This window comes from Eptatretus burgeri, chromosome 14 (assembly GCF_056783735.1).
Source record: "Eptatretus burgeri isolate ZD-2024b chromosome 14, Ebu_testis_v1, whole genome shotgun sequence".
NCBI lineage: Eukaryota > Metazoa > Chordata > Myxini > Myxiniformes > Myxinidae > Eptatretus > Eptatretus burgeri.
Genome location: NC_140974.1, coordinates 51,542,268 through 51,562,994, shown reverse-complemented (window position 1 = coordinate 51,562,994; position 20,727 = coordinate 51,542,268). Strand labels below are relative to the sequence as shown.

General features: G+C 44.4%; 2 protein-coding genes across 11 annotated transcripts in view; both read left to right on the top strand.

The window, feature by feature from the left end:
• PPP1R10 (protein phosphatase 1 regulatory subunit 10) overlaps positions 1-16,496 on the top strand; it is a 36,227-nt gene extending 19,731 nt beyond the window's left edge. For all 3 annotated transcript variants that reach the window (XM_085855770.1, XM_085855769.1, XM_085855771.1), the window contains 8 exons: positions 2,192-2,310; positions 4,590-4,717; positions 5,076-5,151; positions 5,257-5,526; positions 5,670-5,775; positions 5,907-6,044; positions 10,174-10,359; positions 15,106-16,496. In XM_085855770.1, the coding sequence (XP_085711896.1) occupies positions 2,192-2,310; positions 4,590-4,717; positions 5,076-5,151; positions 5,257-5,526; positions 5,670-5,775; positions 5,907-6,044; positions 10,174-10,359; positions 15,106-15,293 (1,211 nt within the window). In that variant the 3' untranslated portion in view covers positions 15,294-16,496. The remainder of the gene's footprint in view (positions 1-2,191; positions 2,311-4,589; positions 4,718-5,075; positions 5,152-5,256; positions 5,527-5,669; positions 5,776-5,906; positions 6,045-10,173; positions 10,360-15,105) is intronic.
• Positions 16,497-16,797: 301 nt separating this feature from the next.
• Positions 16,798-20,727, top strand: part of LOC147013184 (uncharacterized) — a 68,697-nt gene continuing 64,767 nt past the window's right edge. For 2 of the 8 annotated variants that reach the window (XR_015051422.1, XR_015051421.1), the window contains exon 1: positions 17,427-17,907. Coding sequence is in view for 4 of the 8 variants with exons in the window: in XM_085855803.1 (XP_085711929.1) it covers positions 17,905-17,907 (3 nt within the window). In the remaining 4 variants the exon portion in view is untranslated. Of the gene's footprint in view, positions 16,961-17,425; positions 17,908-20,727 lie in introns of those variants that run through there. The other 6 variants (XM_085855798.1, XM_085855802.1, XM_085855801.1 and 3 more) reach the window with 5 other exon arrangements.

The window sequence follows — 20,727 nt, the reverse complement described above, 5'->3', positions numbered from 1 at the left end:
ATCAGAACTTTGATGTAATAAACATTTGGTTTCCCCTTGTCTGACCGAAAGTACAGGTCTTTGCAGTCCTTCATAGTTGCATGATACAGCAGCAATACCAGCAGATCTGTGTCTTCTCCGATTAGGGTTGTTGAATTGTCGGATGTCATTGCGACGGATGCTTTCACTATGTCCAAGTCTGCATCTCCTTCAGCTTGGATGATATGACAGCCTTTCTGCCACAAGTGTTCAGAGATCAAGTGGATGGGATAGTTGAAACCAGAGTTCGACTTCGGCACTGATGTGTATTGTCGTTTGTACTTGGTCCTCCACCATATCCATCAGACAACAGTGGCATTGCCGTATAGGTCTGACGTGAAAGACGCATAGGCGTCAGCAATTGAGCTGTAGGTGCTGCCTTCGGTCCATTTCAGTCGATGTAGAAGTGAACCACCATCTAGAACGTAGTGATCAGTCTTTGGAATGGACTGAAGAGCAGCATCTTCTGACGAAGTAACATGCCATCGTATAGCGTCCAGAAGTTGTGTTTTTTTCTGGCTTCCACATTTGATTCTTTGCTTCAAACAAGGATGGAGGATATGGGGGAAGTTCATATTTCATTACCTCATCGAGGCACAGATTTCCCCACTGAGATACCACAAGGAATCTCTGAAATAACAGTGCTGGATCAATGGTTCGATCCTTGTGACCTTGCCGGCCCGGGCTGATGCTAGTGTCCTCACTGCAGTGTTTCGTTTGTGCGAATATCAGAAGACACATTGTCCTTCCATTTTCTTCACTGTGTTTCTGCCAACAATGAAAAGGTCCTGCACATTGACATCCCTGTCAGCATTTATCCCTGTGATGATGTTGCGAAGGGTCACCTCGTCCGAGAATGGAGAATGCTGTTCAAGCTTTGTAGCAATTTTGGCCAAGTCCATCTTGTCCCTGTTTATTCGTGACGCAGATGCCTCTTTGTGCTGTTCCCTCGTGTATACGGTTTGACAGAATTCCTGCATGGCGTAGTTGCCGGCGGAGGATGCAGGAGAAGACATTGTCCAAACAGCTCGTTGATGTTCAGTCATTCCACTTCCTCTTGTCAGGCCCCCTGTACTTTTAAGGGACCCCAACAGATTTAGCTCACTGAAAGTCATATTATCCCCCAAAATTAACCTCAAAGGGTTAAAGTGGTTGGAAAGTTCAATTCATCAGATATGAGTAGATATCAGACATGTTCTAACATTAGCCGCCATCTTTTTCTAACCTCATATCTTGACCCTTTCTGTTGGTCCAATTTTTGGCAACTTTTGATATGTTGTTCTGTCGACCTAATGGAAAAGAAAAATACCATAAAACGTTTTCTTGCAATTTTTTGTGGGGTACGTTGCAATTTTTCCATATTTTGACTCTACTGTTATATTCTGAACACAAATCGGAACATGAATCGGAAAACGGACTTGTAGTTTCACAGTACTTTGTCTCTGGATTCGGCCTGATCGTGCATGTGCAGAGAGAACGGAGATCTTTTTGTTTTTTGTTTTTTACTCTGACTGCCTATCTGGCAGTGAAACAAAATTTAAAATCATTCCAAACAGAAAACCTGTTTTTAAAGGCGTTATAAAGGAAACAAACAACAGGCACGATGAATGAATGTAATGTATTAAATTAAGTGATGTATAAGATGCTGCATCAATGGTGGTAAACTTCCAGAAAAAAAAATTCCACAACCTCTAAAATATTAATTTTATTTCAGTTGAATTGTATACTTGAACAGTGTGGAGGACGAATTTCCTTTTTGGCGCTCTTTAAAACCCTTCCGTTTTGCGATGCTTGGATAAAGTATTACGCCATTTTTACGTCATCATGACCATTCAAATTTGCTGCTCGCAGAGGGCCACCCATGTCCTTTTTTTTTTTTTAAGACTTGAGCTGTCAAACACCACCCGGTGGTAAGGTGTTCTGTGAACTCTAGTTTGAGATTAGGTAGCTGATGGAAGCTCTTCATTGTTGATAAAATGCAAATGTTTGAGCCCCCCCCAAAAAAATTCAAATGGAATGCTTTCTTTGGTTGGCGCACTAAAACTGCAAAAGCCAAAGCACTTCCACTCAACTATAACTACACACATACATTTGCATTCAAACCTGAGTGAAAGGTGGCAAGCTTTCTCATTTGGCTTTGAGTGGTGAGCGTGTGTTGATCTTTATCCTGCAGTGAATGTGAACAAAGTAAGAGACTTTGGCGAGGCCGCCAAACGGGATCTGTTGATGGATCGACGAGCATTTGAGACGGCACGGAGATTAAGCCATGACAGCATGGAGGAACGCACCATGGTAAGGTGGATTGGGGGGGGAACTACTGTCTGATTTGGTGCAAAATAAATGGAATATCGGAGCCCCTCATGTTGTTTATTCACCAGTCTGTATACACCTCGTTATCCCGATAGCACTTGTAGTCGTTGCCTTGATTGAATATTAATGTTTTGGGTCACGCACACTTGTGAATTCAAATTCAGCAGGGGCACTTGTGAGTGTGATGCGCCACTGATCATGAGTCGTGGGGGTGGTGGGGGGGTGAGGTTCGTGCTCATTTTTTTTAAGGAGGCATCCTTCATGACTTTGACCTAAATGATTCCTGCACAAGCAATGATCAAGGTCATCTCTTTAATGGGATCGTTGAGTGGTGTGCTGGAATTGCTTGTGTGAGTTTCCAGAAGGTTTGTAGTGGCAATGGCTCAAGGCAATAGATGTTTCATTACCCTCGCCGAATTGCATTTGGGTGCGTTTGTCTGTCTCTTTTTTACTTTGGGAGGGGGGGGGGATTTGACAAGTATGTTAATCGCTTCCGTTTGTCACCCTCACCGAAGGAGAGGAGGGTATTGCATTTGAGTCCGTTTGTTTTGTTTGTTTGTTTGCTTGTTTGTCCACGCACAACTTTCATGTTTTTCTCCACAACCGCTGGACAGATTGAGACAAAATTTTCACCATATGTGCGATACTCACGTAGAATGTCTTGATGATAACTCTGATGTCATCGGTCACGTGATGTGGAAACCATGTTGGAAAAATGGAAAAACTTTGGACCTGTGTATTTGAAACCACACCAAGGAAAAAAATTGAAACTTGGCACGTAGCAAGTACTCCACACGGGGAATCAGTGATTTTTTTTTTTTTGTGTGACCGTCGGCGCCTTCATCGTGACGCCGTTGGGGCCAATGTAGAATGGTATATGATCATATGATCAGTATGAACATTTTTGAGGTTCATTTTGGGCTAAAATGGTCCACAGAAAAAAATTTGATGACGTCGTCGGTCACGTGATCCGGCAGCCATATATTTATATTTTAAAAAGACCTTCAAAAATCATCATCTCCGAAGTGGCGGGACAGATTGAGGTGAAACTTTACACGTGTGACTGCCTATCCACGAGGAACAAAAGGCTCACACATATGATGTCATAGATCACATGGTTTGGCAGCCATGATGGATTTACCCTAAAACCTCTAAAGAACTTCACAACAGCTGGACAGATCGAGGGGAAAGTTCACACAAATGTACCCCAAGCCTTGAGGATATCAGGGTATTCACAAATAATTATTAAATCACATGGTCTGGCAGACATTTTGGTTTGAGCGAAAATCTTTTTTAAATTCTGTCTCTTGAACCGCCTAATCAATCGACAGAAATCTTCACTGTTGTGATCTCGTCGTGATGAGGAAGACTTTTTTCAATATAATTAAACCTGATCAGTCGCATGGTCTGGACATTTTTTTATTTATTATTTGAACCTGATCAGTCACATGGTCTGGCAGGCATGATTATTTGATTTTCTTGATGTGGTTTCTTTTTGATTTTTTTCTGATTTTTTTTTTTTGTTGTTGTTTTAAAAAAAAATAAGGCTCACTTGGCTGTGTCTTGATGGGTTGGAGGGTAAAGGAGAGTCGCAGCTGAAATGAAAATGCAAATCCTGTCCAGGTTCCTCCTGATGACTTCATCTTTGTTTTTCGCTTGTTTGGGTTCCTTCTGATGACTCCAATGCAGGACTGTACCTATTTGGTCTTCCATTTGATTTGAATTGAATTAATTTTAATCCCATTCTAAATTCAAATGAATAATAATAAAAAATGTCATAGGTCAGGGCCAGGTGTTCGATCAAAATGGGGTTTCATCAAACCGGCACGTCTTGGTACCCAGTCATCACTGCCAGCAATTATAAAGTGGCAGTTCTAGTTATTGTCTCTCATTAATTACGTAACACACCGGTACACAAAATACACCACAAATAACTAGGTCGGTGCCTTCATCGTGACGCCGTTGGCGCCTTCGTCGTGTGAGAATCTACACCACACAAAACAAATCCTGGTGAGGGTCTGCAGTCTGTGATTGCTCTTTTTCTTGTTAATGCAAAAGCTTGATTGTTGCAGAGAATACTTCACTTGCCCCTTACGATGAATCGAGATTGCATGGTCATATGCTTTGGAAATGGGACTGAGAATCGGCAAACAAGCTTTCCCACCTGTGCAGGATGAGAAGGTTATAATGCGGTGATACTAATCACCCCTTTCTTCCCCTCTTGTTGTTCTTTCCCCTTAAATATTCTGTGATCGCCCCAGTGGACGCGTCCGCGGCTGCTTGCCATGTTGCCTGGCCTGGCCGTGCCTGGAAAGAACAGTATGGAGCGACGCATCCAGCAAGAGCGTGAAATGCAGGTGTTGCAGGAGCTCTTTCTTACCAAAGATAGGTGAGATAAACCAGTTCTGTTGCAAACCCTCACAATGAGGGGATTTGGTATGCAAGGGTGGTGATGTGGGGTTTTTGAAAGGTGCTCAAGTTGACCTTATGGTGTATGACTGAATAGAAAGGGTTCACATTGCAGAGAAATGACGGTCAAAGTTAGACCATGCAAGAAAACAAGAATTTCCTTTTTGTCAGTGATTTTTTGCAGGGGAAAAATAGAGTATCAAGTCGTTAATTTCTTGATAAAGGATGTTTATCTGAACTTCATCTGCCTTGACGACCCAACACCCCCTTTATCCCCACTGTAATGTCCACGGATCGGTTTCTGACAGGTCATGATTTGGTGTTTTGTGTGTTGGTAGTGTCCCTGACAGTCCGCACGAGCCTGATCCTGAGCCCTACGACTCCACTCAGCCCAAGATCATCCCCCTAGAAGATGTGAGTACCTCCAACCAATTCTTCTTTTTTTGTCTCTCTTTCTCAATTAAGAAGAAGATCATTAAGACTGCGGCAAAGGTTAATCGATGGAACAATTCTTTGTAGGCATCAGCTATGGACACCACGCCTACACCAGAATCGAGCCAGCAACCACCCATAGTTCCCGTTCAGGAACCAGTGTCAACCAAGTTACCACCAGTCCTTGCAAACTTGATGGGTCTCGAGTCTGTTGGCTCAAAGCTTCCACCCGTCCTTGCTAATCTTGTAAGCAGCATGGCTGTAAATAAAGCTGCTTCTCAGAGCCAGCCAGTTTCACAGCAGGTTGCAGCCGGTGCTACACTCAAGAATGTCCAGGAACTGTTATCAACCATCATTGTGAGTTGTCTGGTTGGCAATATTTACAGTTCCTGTTATATCTCATCGATAGAATTGATCGATATGTTGGTACTTGCCCTGATAGAGGGAAGGCCATTCTGAAATAACAAGTACTAATGACTGAGTTGACCTTTTGCCTGCAGAGTAATCAGGGTGGGCAGCTGTCAGAGGAGATGATAAGGCAGCCAGAGCTTGGCGAGAGGATAAAGCAGGTGTTGGCACCTCTACAGCAGGGACCTCCACCCCCAGGTACCTTTTCATTCCATGAAGCACATTGCAATGTCCTGTATCTCTCTACATGGCCAGTAATTTTGGATTGAACTTGAATATTGCGGCTGGCCTTTTGGGTATAATCATAATGTTTTCATCTTATCTACCAGTGATGCCAGTCATGCCTCCAGCTCCAGGACACCCACAGCCTGGCCCGCCTATGATGCCCCAGAATGGGATGCCCTTTCCGATGCCACATGGTGGACGTATGATGCCTTATCCCCCTGGACCCCGGCCACCATTCCCAGGTAACCTGTGGTCCACATCATGAAAATATGTGCATGACAATGACAAAATAATACATGTTAAACATCTTCACTTTCAAAACATGTTTGGTCGTCAAGTTAACGTATACGTGCGACGTTTGCAATGCCAGCATGTCCCATGGAATGCTGTCATGAATAAGGTGCAGTTAGATTATTAAAATTACTGAATGAACCTCGAGGAAGAAGAAAACCCTTGGAGAGTGGGCAGCTGAAGGAAGCATTGAAGTAAAAATGTTTTCTTCATTTTGACAAGAAATAGAAAATGTGAAACTATTGGAGAGTTTCCTCAAACTTTTTAAACTCCTCCGCAAAAGTACTGTTGCACTTATTGGGTGGAATCAGCAGGACATCGATCGAGGAAGGAGACTGTCATAGGAAGTAAGGGGAAGCTGATGTTTCGGGCGTTAACCCTTCATCGGAGCAAAAATGTAAGGTTAGCGCCGGAAACCATCTGCTTCTCCTTTCTTCGCACAGCGATTAGCCGACTTTGATGTCCTGTTGATCGCAACCATTGTTCATCCTGTCCGCCGACACAGATTGACGCTGGCCTTCACTATCAAGATTAGTTCTTCGTTCTGTGATTGCATGTAAACAAACTGTTGAGTGAATGCAAAAGCCACAGGTGATAGTCACGTGGCCATTCGTGTCAGTCATATTGACTAATGTACCACAGTCACTTTCCAAAGTACCGGCAGCTCATTGGCGTTGAAGTACAAGCAGATACTGCTCCAAACGCATCGCCCTTAATTTGAAGGGGGAGAACCACATATTCAGTGTTTTCTTTCATTTTCGATTCAGAAAGCATGCAACTAAGAACAATGATCAAGTCGTAAGGTCTTCAAATGGTATCATGATGGTTCTACTTTTGCTGTGCTAAGGACTCTCTTGCAGCAGTGAATTTTGGATATTTTTGCTTGAAATGCTTTTTAGTTCACCTGGAACCTAGTTGATGAAGGTGTGGAGGTTGAAAGAGGTGACAGTGAAGGAAGCATTAAGAGAGAGGCTGAGTGTGGTTGAGGATGATGTGGTTGAGCTTGAAAGTGGTTCGATGTCAATGAAAGATAGTCTATTTGGAGCCGTTGGTGAGGTATGTGGATGGACAAAAGGACCACCGAGGCACTCGGAAACGTGGTGGGGTGATGAAGTTGGAAAGACGATTGAAGAGAAGAGGAAGAAGTTCAAGGAATGGCAAAAGGTGAAGGGTTCAGAAACCAGTTCAGGAAAAGCAGCATTATAATGCATATGGTAGAAGAGGGAATGCATGAAAGTTATAAGGTAGCCAAGAAGGCTGCAAAGAAAGAGGTAGCAAAGTTGCAGGAAAATGTTCCTACAGGTGAGTTCTTGGGAAGGGAGGCCTATGTTCCTAAAATGTAGGTGAGGCCTACAGGAAAATGTTCGGAGAACGCTTGGATTCGGAGGAGGGTAAGAGAGCGGTATTCAGGATTGCAAAGCAGATAGCGAGAGAGAGGTTTGATGTGACGGGGGTGAGTTGCTTGAAGGATGAAGTGGGACAAAGTCGTTGTGGACTCAGATGGAATTAAAGGAAGATGGAAGAGATATATGGAAAGGCTGTTGAATGTAGAAAATGAATGGGATAGAAACATCGAGAGTAACCCAGTTTTAGGACCAGCAGAGAAGATAACTGAGAAGGAAGTTGAGGAAGCTATAAGAGCAATGAAGAGTAGAAAAGCAGGAGGGCCGACGGGAGTTGTGGGAGATATGTTGAAGGCAGCGGGAAGTTGGGGCGTGAAGAGAATGACAGAGATCTGTAATCTGGTGGTGAAAGAAGGCCGCATTCCAGTGGATTGGGAACTGAGTACCCTCGTCTCTCTGTACAAGGGGAAAGGTGACCCTCTGGACTGTGGCTCCTATAGAGCAATAAAGTTATTGGAGCATGGAATGAAGGTATTGGAAAGGGTGTTGGAGAAGAGGATAAGGAAGAAGGTAAAGATTGACGAAATGCAGTTTGGATTTATGCCAAGAAGAGGAATTACAGATGTGATTTTTATTGTAAGGCAGTTAGTTGCAGGAGAAGTACATGGAGAAGAGGAAGAAGTTGTTTTTTGGGTTTGTTGATCTGGAGAAAGCATTTGATAGGGTTCCACGTGAAGTTATGACATGGGCATTGAGGAAGTTAGGAGTGGAGGAATGGTTGATCAGAGTAGTGATGGCCATGTACGAGAGAGCACGCACAGCTGTAAGGATGTAGGATGGGAACAGTGGTGAGTTTGAGGTGAGGGTAGGAGTGCACCAGGGGTTGGTACTAAGTCCACTTCTATTTGTAGTTGTGATGGAGGTGCTGGCTCGGAGGGTAAAGGAGGGTTTACTGTGGGAGCTGCTGTATGCAGATGATCTGGTGTTGATTGCAGAGAGTATGGATGGACTGAAGGAGAAGATGAACAAGTGGAAGGAGTGTATGGAGGCAAAAGGTTTGAAGGTGAATATCGGAAAGACGAAGGTGATGGCAAGTGGTAAAGCATGTGGTGAGGTAGAAAGGACTGGGAAGTGGCCCTGTGCTGTGTGCAGGAAGGGTGTCGGAGTGAACTCCGTTCAGTGTACAATGTGGGCTGAATGGGTTCATTGAAAATGTAGTGGGGTGAGAGGGTCATTAACCAGTGTGGCAGCTACATTCAAGTGTAAGGTGTGCATAGAGGGAGCAGCAGATGAAGGAATTGTTGAGTTGGATCTCGGAGATGGTGTGAAGCTGGAAAGTGTGAAAACATTTTGCTATCTCGGAGACATGCTGCATGGAGAAGGTGGATCAGACTCTTCGACGGTTGCTAGAGTGAGATGTGCATGGAAGAAGTTTCGGGAACTGAGTGGCGTGCTGACAAAGAGGGGAGTGTCGTTGAAGCTGAAGGGAAAGGTGTATGCTACATGTGTGAGGAGTACGATGATTTATGGGAGTGAGACATGGGTAATGAACATGGAGCAGCAACAAAGGCTGGAAAGGGTGGAAATGCGAATGGTTCGGTGGATGTGTGGAGTATCGTTGAGAGAGAGAGGAAGACAAATGATGACTTGCGGAAGATGATGGGAATAGAGTCTGTGATGGAGGTTGTGAAGAGAAACAGGTTGAGATGGTTGGGTCATGTGTTGAGGAAGGATGAAAGTGACTGGGTGAGAGGAGTGTTGGAAATGAGTGTAGTCGGAAGTAGAGGACGGGGAAGACCGAGAAAAACTTGGCAAAAAGGTGGTGGAAGAAGAAATGTGGGCAAGGGGATTAAGAAGGGGAGATGCAGAAAATAGGGTAAAGTGGAGAAGATTGTCATGGGGCCCGCAAGGCTAACCCCCGCATTAGCGGGGAAAATGGTGTGTGTGTGTGTGTGTGTGTGTGTGTGTGTGTGTGTGTGTGTGTGTGTGTGTGTGTGTGCGTGCGTGCGTGCGTGCGTGCGTGCGTGCGTGCGTGCGTGCGTGCGTGCGTGCGTGCGTGCGTGCGTGCGCGTGTGTTTGCACGTGGAACCTCGTTCCAGGTAGCTTATGGGATGGCACCTCGTTCATCCGTCCGTCCACAAACACTTTCAACTTCTTCTCTGAAACTACACACGTGATTTCGATGAAACTTTACCACAATGTTCATCGCCGTTTACGTATCGGTTTGTTCATGACATTAAAAAATAATCTGGCCAGAAGGAGGTCTAAAGGGGCTGCCCCCCAAAAAATAGGTATTTGCTTTCTTCGCAGAAACTACACATGCAATTCTGGTGAAACTTGACCACAACCTTCATCACCTGTGATGTACCAAAGTTTGTTCACGGCATTAATAAAAATCGAGATCTAAGGGGATATACGGAGGGGGTCCACAGGTGTGGTTCCCCCCTCCCAAAAATAGGTATTTGTTTTCTTCCCTGAAACTTCACACACAATTTCGATGAAACTTGACCACAACCTTTATCACCCGTGATGTACCAATGTTTGTTCATGGCATTAAAAAACATCCATAGGTATTTACTTTTTCTCCATTATATATTTTGTTGGTCATCCATGCCCACCAGTGGTTCTCTGGTTATCTTATCCAGACGCTCTACCAGGGGTATTACCCCGATGTTTTTCTCTCCTTTAACCCATAATGTGAAAATCAACACTGCTCCTGATACTTTTGGCATTACAGGACCCCCCAGGATGATGGGACCGCCACCTCCACCACCGCCACCTCCCCCAGTGGACGAATACTGGGACGGGCCTGGCCCAGGGGATCGGGGTCGGGGGCTGCCTCCCAACATGCCGCAGGGACATTACATGAGAGGTCGTGGCCGTGGTTATCGTGGAAGAGGCCGTCCTTGGGGCAATTCTCAAGGTAATGAGGCTGTTTCTAAACTCTCTCTGTCTCTCTGTCTCTATCATTATTTTTGGTTAAATAGTGCTTAAGGCTCTTGCGAGAGGTTGTGCATTATTTAATTTGGAATTCCCAAGTTGATGCTCATACACAACCATAATGTGATTGGTCAAGCCAAGAAAGACTGAGTGGTTTCCTATCCTATGCAACATTGCTCTGCCAGTTATCCATTCTGTTATCATCCTGATACTTCAGCTGCATTTGGCTACCAAAATTCCAGCCCAGCGCCTTCTCCCGAAACATCCATGCTGTCGCCTCAAGTCCCGAAAACCACCATGGAGCCGCGCCAAGATCTTTACTGGAGCCCATCAACCTGAAGTTGATTGTGGATGGCCAGCTGGGAGGCCGCTATAGCTCCTAATAAACATATTGTAGATGATCCAACCATTCCTCCACCCGGTTTCACACTCCCACGTTGGCAATGGACAGCCCTCAACAGGCTCTGCGCTTGATAGTGCCATTGCAGTTGTACCCTCCACTGATGGAGGATGAGGCCGGATGCACTCTGTGACTGCGGAGTAGTTCAGACGATGGAGCACATCACGTCGCACTGTCCCTTGCTGACGTTATCGGGAGGACTTTTAACTCTCCACCAACTCACCCTTGTGGCAGTCACATGGCTACAGAACCTGGACATTAAACTTTAGCACAATCCATATTTGCCATATGCAATCATAATAATAATTAAAACTGGTAAACCAGTAATCCCGGGCTTCAAGGCGTGCCTCCATTTTAACAAATTTCAACACCATCACCCTGTCACATGATGTGGGTTTTCCGAGTTAGAAAGTTAGTTCAAGTCTGCAATGTGGCCCAGCTACGGGGTCCCTCAAGTTATATCAATGAAGGATTGAAAAGCCCATAGCAATACATGATAGAGAAAGAAACTTCACATTGGACAAATCGAGGCTGGACAAATTTTCAAGTCCCCAAAAAAGTCCAATAACTCCACATTTGCATATTAATGTAAATGGCGAACTTGTAGAACGTGAAAATATCTTCCAGAATTTGTGGTCACTTTTTGTCTATCTTCTTTGGTTTTCATTTTACGACATGTCAAAAATGTGTGATTTTCAACTTTGGGGGGCTCTGGGGCCTCACTGGGGTAAAATACAGACATAGTGTAAACATATTTGGAATCCCCTCTTCAAGGCCTATCAGAATCTATCATTAAATTTTTTCAACTCTCATTTGCATATTTGGCATATTTAATGAGGCGAATGGGCATCATTTTAATCATATAAATTATGTAACGATTTCGACGAAATTAACAACTTAACATTGCAATGCAACCGTGCAAATGTGTGCAAAAATTTGAGGCTGTCGTATTACCCCTTCTGGAGAAGAAGATGTTTTTAGGTTTTGGAGAAAATCCAATATGGCGGCCATACCACGTGACCTACGTCATCAAAATTTTCAAAGTATAAACTGCAGGTGGAGAATTATTCAATGGATAAGTTTCATTGAATTTCATCCAAGCGTTGTTTTTATTTTATGACATTTCAAAAATGGGTCATTTTCAACTTTGGGGGGCTCTGGGGGCTCACTGGGGTCAAATACAGACATAGTATAAATATATTGGGAGTCCCCTGTTTATGTGCTATCTAAATTTGTCATTAAATTTTTTCAACTCTCATTTGCATATTTTGCATATTTAATGAGGCGAATCGGCATCATTTAAAATCATATAAATTAAATAACGATTTCGACCAAATTAACAAATTAACATTAACATCGAACTTAGCAAATGTGTGCAAAAGATTGAGGCTGTCAGATTATCCCTTCTGGAGAAGAAGATGTTTTTAGGTTTTGGAGAAAATCCAATATGGCCGCCATACCACGTAACCGACGTCATCAAAATTTTCAAAGTATAAACTTCAGGTGGAGAGTTATTAAATGGATAAGTTTCATTGAATTTCATCCAAGCGTTGTTTTCATTTTATGACATTTAAAAAATGGGTCATTTTCAACTTTGGGGGGCTCTGGGGGCTCACTGGGGTCAAATACAGACATAGTATAAATATATTGGGAGTCCCCTGTTTAGGTGATATCTAAATTTGTCATTAAATTTTTTCAACTCTCATTTGCATATTTTGCATATTTAATGAGGCGAATCGGCATCATTTAAAATCATATTAATTATTTATCAATTTCGAACAAATTCACATTAACATCGAACTTAGCAAATGTGTGCAAAAGATTGAGGCTGTCAGATTATCCCTTCTGGAGAAGAAGATGTTTTTAGGTTTTGGAGAAAATCCAATATGGCCGCCAGACCACGTGACCTACGTCATCAAAATTTTTAAAGTATAAACTTCAGGTGGAGAGTAATTAAGTTGATAAGTTTCATTGAATTTACTCCAAGCGTTGTTTTCATTTTATGACATTTCAAAAATGGGTCATTTTCAACTTTGGGGGGCGCTGGGGGCTCACTGGGGTCAAATACAGACATCGTATAAATATATTGGGAGTCCCCTGTTTATGTACTATCTAAATCTGTCATTAAATTTTTTCAACTCTCATTTGCATATTTTGCATATTTAATGAGGCGAATCGGCATCATTTAAAATCATATAAATTAAATAACGATTTCAACCAAATTAACAACTTTACATTCCCAAGCAACTTAGCAAATGTGTGCAAAAGATTGAGGCTGTCTGATTATCCCTTCTGGAGAAGAAGATGTTTTTAGGTTTTGGATAAAATCCAATATGGCCGCCATACCACGTGACCTACGTCATCAAATGTTTCATAGTATAAACTTCAGGTGGTGAGTAATAATCCTGTTAAGTTTCGTTGAATTTCATCCGAGTTTTCCCTCCAGATCTGCCACAAAATCGGTCAGTAGAACATAAAAACGCCGTTAATAATAATAATACTAACGAATTCAATAGGGCTTCAGCCATGCTTGAAGCCCTAATAAGATGTGATTGGTCATGTGCTTTGGAGTTCTCCATAAGAATGAGGACAGCACGGAGTTTTTCTTCCCATTTTTAACAACGGCAAAGTGAGGAGGCAGTAGAATGGAGGTGTTGGAAGACAGCGTGGTCACCAACCTGTCTGATGTTAGAGTTAGACGCCCAGAGATTTAGATTCATCGTGGGAAATGCCAAATATTTTGAAGGCCTTAGTTTCCACAGAATGAAGAGCTGAGAGGCAGGAGGACCAGCCTACAGTGAAGAGCAGTACTCTATCGACCTGTTGGTTAAGGTGTTTTTTTATATATAATGTTAAGGCTCCTAGAAGAGCTAACACACATAATGTACAACAAAGGGGGGGGGGACGAGGGTTGGGAGAAGACAGAGCTGGGGGGGGGGGCGGTAGTGAGTCCGGAGAGAGACGGTAGAAGACAGAAAGACCACCGACCTGCCGATGGTGAGAGGGTGAGAGACCCAAAGATTCTGCCTCACCATGGGCTATGCCTTGGTTTCTACAGAGTGAAGCCGAGAAAGGTGAGAGGCAGGATCACCAGCCCAGAGGGGAGAGCAGTACTCCAACAGGCTATGGATGAAAGCTTTGCATGTGGTTAAGATCTCAGGTGTGCAAAGGAAGGACTCTGCATGACGGAGGATGCCCAGTCAGCGACTAGCTTTGGAGACCAGCTTGGAAATGTGGCTTTCCCAGGAAAGATCATGGCAGATAGTGAGACTCAGAAACTTGAATGAAAGGACTTCTTCAAGAGGATTGTTGAGAAAGTATATTGGGGGGGGGGGTGGTTCCAGATCGTCCTTTCGGAGAGACATAGTGAGAGTGTGAGATTTGTCAGGATGGAAAGACAATGTTCCATGTAATGGACCAGCTTGTGAATTTATCCACATCTGCAGAGAGTGAAGAGGCTACTGCTTGCCGGTCTGAGAGGGGGGTCATCAGCAAAGATATAAAGAGGATTTTCCAGCAGAGAGATAAAGAGGTCTTGTAAGTTATTTGATGTTCGGATTTAGTATGGAAAGACTTATTGCGACAGAGGATGCGCAGTCGGCAGCTTGCTTTGGAAGCCGATTTGGACATGTTGTTTTGCCGAAGAGAGATCATGGCTGAAGGTGACGCCCCAACATTTGAGGGATTCAACTTTAGGAGGGTTGTTCAGGAAGTAGACCAGACAGTTCACCATAGACGCTCCTTCTGCAAAGACAGTGGGTGCGTGTGAGATTTGGCAAGGTTGAAAGACTTTCTTTTTCAGGTAAGGCAGAACTAATTGATGTGATGGTGGGGTCTGGTGTTTTGGTAGCAACGCTTACCGGTGTATCCTGTGACATCTTATACAATTGGTCTCAACTGGCAAGAGATTTGGCTTCAAGCTGTCGACATTCCTGTTTTCACACCTGAGCAGGGCTTACCTGAGTGCTGTATTTCTTTAACAGTGGCAGAAAGTAATTGGGACTTGTTGATTTATGGACGCTCCTCGGATAATTATTTGTCATGCGAAATAATGTTTCTGTAAATACAATGAAGAACTGCTCTTCCATGTTCCTTGTGAATGCTATTGTTGATCTGTCGGCAGACAGGTAGAACAAACACTTGAGATCTTGTTTTATCTGTACACAGTTCGGATCTTGACCTGGAAATTTGTTGTTGCAACAAATGCGCCATGTTTTTTTGGTTGTTTGTATTTTACTACCCACACCCCATGCTCTTGCCACCCCCCCCCTTCACTTCTCAAACTTCTGCTGATTTGTCACCTCTCCTTTCCTACCCTTCCCGATGCAGACATGTCCAACCGACCCATCTGCAGGCACTTCATGGCGAAAGGTGGCTGTCGTTACGAGAGCAACTGTGCGTTCTATCATCCGGGCGTGAACGGGCCTCCACTGCCATTACCCGGCCCCCCCTGGGGTCAGCGACCAAACCATGACGACCCTCAGCACTCAGGGGGTGAAAAAGAATGGAGGACTTGAAGACCGCCGTCACACTGTGATCTCTGTACTGTAGAATGTGGATTCCACAACTCAACAATGGAAGACCTTGGAGACCTTTTGAACTGGTGCTGGTTGGCTTAATGGTAGCCCTCACCGACTTAAGCCTTCATTCTTGAAACGTGTCGTTTGATACGCATCGTTGGTGATGACCTCACCGGAAGAACTTGGCTTTAAAAGCATTTCAGATCAATGGGCTGCCATGTCGTGTGTAATAATCCTCGGCCTTCTGCACATGTGCCTGTGGACTATGAGAGCAAGACGAAGCCGGTCGGGGTACCCGGATCCCTGTGAACACACTATGCTGTCTTTCAGCATGTTTGAATCACTGATGTAAAAACTGCCAGCATCTGTAGTTGATTTGTAACTGGGTGATGTACAGTTTTATGTATTTTATTGTATTATATAATTAATATAATATAAGGCTACCATGAGGTGGAGTCAACTTTTGATAATAAAGCGTTTTGTACAAAGCTGTGTGGTGCCTTTGAAGCCCTGTCGGCTCTTGTGCATGGTGAACTGTCCCAGTTTGAAGTGGTGGGTGTGCATTGTGGGAGGTGCACCTGTCATGTTTTCATTCATTGCCGAGTCGTATTGAGACTGTCCTTCCCCACCTCGCCTATCCCTAATTCCTATCGCCAAATATATATATATTTTTTTTTTGCTGAGGTTGGCAGTTGCCGGGAGTGATTTTTTTTCCCGCCAATTTTGTAATTTATGCATTCCGACCGCTCCACCCGCCCCCCCCCCTCACCGCTTTTGCCAGGAGACGGAAATCAGTGCAGGTTGTCATGGTCACGGGAGTCATGCTGATTGTGATGTTGATATAATATTTGACGGTCTCCTGTCTGAAATTGCTCATGACACAACCATTGATAACTATTTGAATGTGGTCGGTTTTGGATACTTTCAACGTCCAATTTTGGGGGAGGGTCGTGTACCCCATGCTGTATGAGTACCTACATGGTAGTAACAGGTTCTGAAAGGTTAATCCTCCTCCCTGTACGCTTTGTATAAAAGGCTTCCTGTGATGTACATTTAACAATAGGGGATTGTTTCACCCCGTCATTGAAAGCTCATGGCTGCTGTCACCTGAAGGGACAGTTTGTAATGTCACTGGACCGGGTTACATTCTGTGTACCATAAAGTTACGTTTGGAAATGCAAAATAAATGCATTTTAATCACTTTGTGTGTTTGTAACGAGTTTTTTTGACCCCACTTCCCTCCCCCTTGCATCTCCATGGTGCTATGTGTGAATTATTAAATTGGACTCTGACTGTGATGATGCGTTGATCCGGGACATCGGAGGTTTGTTTCTATTTCTCATGGCTCGTCTCGTATTCATTTCGTTTATCTCCTGTATTCACACTTGTGTGACTTCGAGGTTGCTTTGTGCGGTGTATAAGCCAAGTGCGCACAACGTGTCGTTTCTGCGAATCGAAGGCTGGAAGGGACGTTTGGCCCGTTTTTACACTCTGCTCTCTATGTTCGTGTTTTTATTTAATTTAATTCGGAGTCCATTTCGAGCTCGTGAGACTGATCCATCCCTTCGTCGGTGTTTACAACTCCAGGTGACGTGTGAAGACGACCTTGAAGCCGCACGTCAGGACGTGCTGACCTTTGATTCTGTGCAACGATCGTTCCAACAGTACGTCCGAAAAAATCGTCATCACGCCGTCTAATGTCCCACTTCCGTGTCGTCTGCCTGTGCCAATCGCTGTTTGCTTGCAGTGTGTAAAAAAAAAAAAAAACAAGGACAAATGTATCCAAGAGCCGCGTCCTCAAGGTTTTGTCGGCTAAAAAAAAACAAACAAAAAAAAAAAAAGATATTTCGTCACGTGCCTTGATTAAGCCAATAGCGAGACCCGTCATAGTGTATTTACGAAATAAATAATGAATTTACGAAATTACAATATATTAAATGAAATAATCTTTAAATAGTAACGTGAACTTTTCGAAACTTTAAAGGAAATGTCCGAACCCAACAGGCACCGTCTATGTGAGGATGTGTACATGTGTTTAGTATTTAAGGAGATCCGGATCGTATATATAAAAGAGCCGAGTCCTAATATAAAGGTTTTGTAAGAAGAAGAAGAAAAGAAGAAGAAGAAGAAGAAGAAGAAGAAGAAGAAGAAGAAGAAGAAGAAGAAGGCGAAAGCGAAAGCGAAAGCGAAAGCGAAAGCTGAGCTCTCTCAGAGCGGCGTTCGCTACGCGAGACGCGGCTAAAAAAAGATTTTATTTCGTTAGAATCGATCTTGGGGGTTTTTTTTTTTTTGGAAACGATCGATCTTCGTGCTGTTTTCAAAGTAAATGATGCGGGAAAAGTAAATTTTGAGTTCTCTCGATTTAAAAATGGTATAAACCCCCAAAATTCCATCCTTTTGTGAAGGAAACAATTTTATCGAAATTTTAGAATTTCATTCCATGTGGATTTCCAAGGATTAAGGAGTTTCGATACGCGGTTCAAGATTTGCGGTTGTGATAAATGTCTATCCGATCGATATTTATCAATGGTATTTAAACAACATTTAAACAACAACAACAACAACAAAGCAGTCTCGCGAGATCCGGGAGTTTCGCGCCGTTTCCAACATGGTGAGTAGTTTTCTTCACACGTTTCATCCCTTCATGGTGTTTGAACCCTCTCTCAGCCCATTACAGTTGTTGTTTTTTCTTCTACCTTTGCTGTGCAGTCTTTTTATTTGTGTTTTTACACCGGTGCACGTTTCAGCACGTTCGTGATAAAGCGTACAGTACGTACAGTACAGTACAGTACCCAGACTCAGTGCAGCTTTTATAATTGTTTTGATTGGGAATTGTGGAATCATGTTTGTCCTTTTTCTTGTGTAACCGAGTTACGTGTGAGTTCTCTCCTCACAGAGAAACGCACAACGATGAATTAGGTTGCCGTGTTTTTTAAACTAACAGCTGCTTGTTAACCACACTGTAATGAAAGCGAGAGAAGAACCTTCAGAGTTTAGGCTTTATTCCATTTGATTGGAGCCGTTTCTACGGGCACATCAGGAAATACAAGCGCAGTAAGGTACACACGCGCAACTAATCACCGCAAAATAAATCAGTATTATATATCAATCAGTGTTCTCACCATTCAATGAGCACCAAGTGAGCCGGCGACATACAACGGTAATGCCCCAGGGACAAAACCCCGCGGCCGAGCCGAACCTCAGCTTTATCTCTTCTGTGCTCGAGCCGGGCGTCATGTGATCACACGTCACGACCTTCAATTCACCACATTCTCCCCGCCTTTAAAATGTAACTAGAGGCCCAGCTAACGCACCAGGATTACTTCAGCGCTACAGGAGTATACATTTCAAGCAATGCGAACTATCTAAACTACAGAAGCATACATGCCAAGCAGTGAGGATTATTGTGAGTTGTAGGAGCATGGTAATGAGCATCGATATATTATGTAACGAGCATATAGGAGCATGAGCATCGAGGATGCCGATAATCCCCTTACAGATTGAGTCGGCGAGGGGGTATTATTCGCCGGCCTCTCCGGGAGTAGATGGCGGTTTCACTTGAGGGAGGCTTCCGATCCTTTTGGTGAGCCTCGACTCGTGCCGGAGATGACTCCCCGATCGCCCCCGGGTGGAACGCGGTAGCTCCGCCGTCACCCTTCTCGGGTGGAGTCCCTGGGGGAGAAACATCTGGGGAGGGGATGTCAGAGGGAGGTGTGCCAGATGGTGGTGTACCGGCGGGGGGAGTACCTGAGGGAGCCAAATGACGAACCGACACAGTGGTCTCCCTGCCATCTGGGAGCCTGATATGAGCGTATTCTGGATTAGTATCGATGAGCTCGACCCCTTCCACCATGGGTTCATACTTGCTTTGTCGTACCGGGCGTTTCATGAACACTGTTCCGGGATGGGTTAGCCAGTTGGGCACCGATTGGCCGTCAACATAACACCGCTGGTGAGTAAACATTCGGTCGTGAGGAGTCGCATTGGTGGACGTGCAGAGCAGAGAGCGTATGGAATTCAGAGCATCGAGAAGGGTAACCTCCCACCGCTCGGGGCCCAGTCCTCTTGATTTCAACGCCAGAGTTACGGCTTTCCAAATAACTCCATTATAACGTTCCACCTGACCATTACCCTGTGGGTTGTAACCCGTCGTTCGACTAGTTGCTATGCCGTGCTCTAATAGGAACTGTTTTAGCCCGGCCGACATGAAACACGGCCCTCTGTCTGAATGTGTGTACGAAGGTTTCCCAAACATAGCGAAGAGGTCAGACAGACATTTCACGACAGTGCCCGAGGTCATATCCGAGCACGGAAACGCGAAAGGGAACCTTGAATACTCATCAACAACAGTGAATATGTATCTGTTGTCTGTCTCGGTCGGCAGGGGCCCTTTGAAGTCAATGTTTAGTCTCTCGAAGGGAGAAGTGGCCTTGATCAGTCTGCCAGGAGCCGCACCATAGAATCTGGGTTTGAGTTCAGCACAAACAGGGCATGAAGCATTCATTTGTTTAATATCTTCAATAGAATAGGGCAGGTTCTGTCTGCGTACGAAATGTGCCATTCTGGTTACCCCCGGGTGGCAAAGAGACACATGCAGGTCTTGCAAAGCCCGACTGATTACCGCCGAGCAGTAGACCCGCGAGAAGGTGTCTGCAGCAGGGTTTTCCCTCCCGGGCAGGTAAACAATGTCGTAACTATAGCAAGCTAGGTCTATTCGCCATCTCATAATTTTTTCATTCTTAATTTTCCCGTTATTTTTCCCATCAAACATGAATGCCACGGATCGTTGGTCCGTAACGAGCGTGAAGTGGTTTCCCAGCAAATAATGTCTCCATTTCCGCAGCGCTTCGACGATGGCGTACGCTTCCTTCTCTATCGCTTAGTGTCTCTGCTCGCTTCCAGAGAGAGTTCTCGAGAAGAACACGACGGGTCTCTCAGACTGATTAAGCGTAGCAGCTATGGCGTGATCTGAAGCGTCGGTCTCCACCACAAAGGGCACCGAGCTATCGATCGATAAAACCACGGAATTACTGATATCGTCTTTGAGGTTGTGGAAAGCTGTCACAACAGCGGCATCTGGTGGAAAGTTTTTGCAATGCACTAGGGGATGTATTTTCTCGGAGTATTGCAAAATCCATCTCGCATAGTAAGCAAACATGCCGATCACCCGGCGCATCGTCTGCAGGTCCTGAGGTGGTGGTAGCTCACGGAGCGGGCGCAATCGTTCAGGATCAGGCTTAATTGTGCCGTCGGCTATTGTGTAGCCGAGAAGGTCAATTGACCTTGCCGAGAATACGTATTTCTCATAGTTGAGAGTCAGATTATATTTTCTAGCAATGCTCAAGAATCTGTCCAGATTCATATCATGTTCCCCCTGATCCCTACCGCACACTGTGACATTGTCCACGTAAACAAAAGTGTCTTTGAGGTT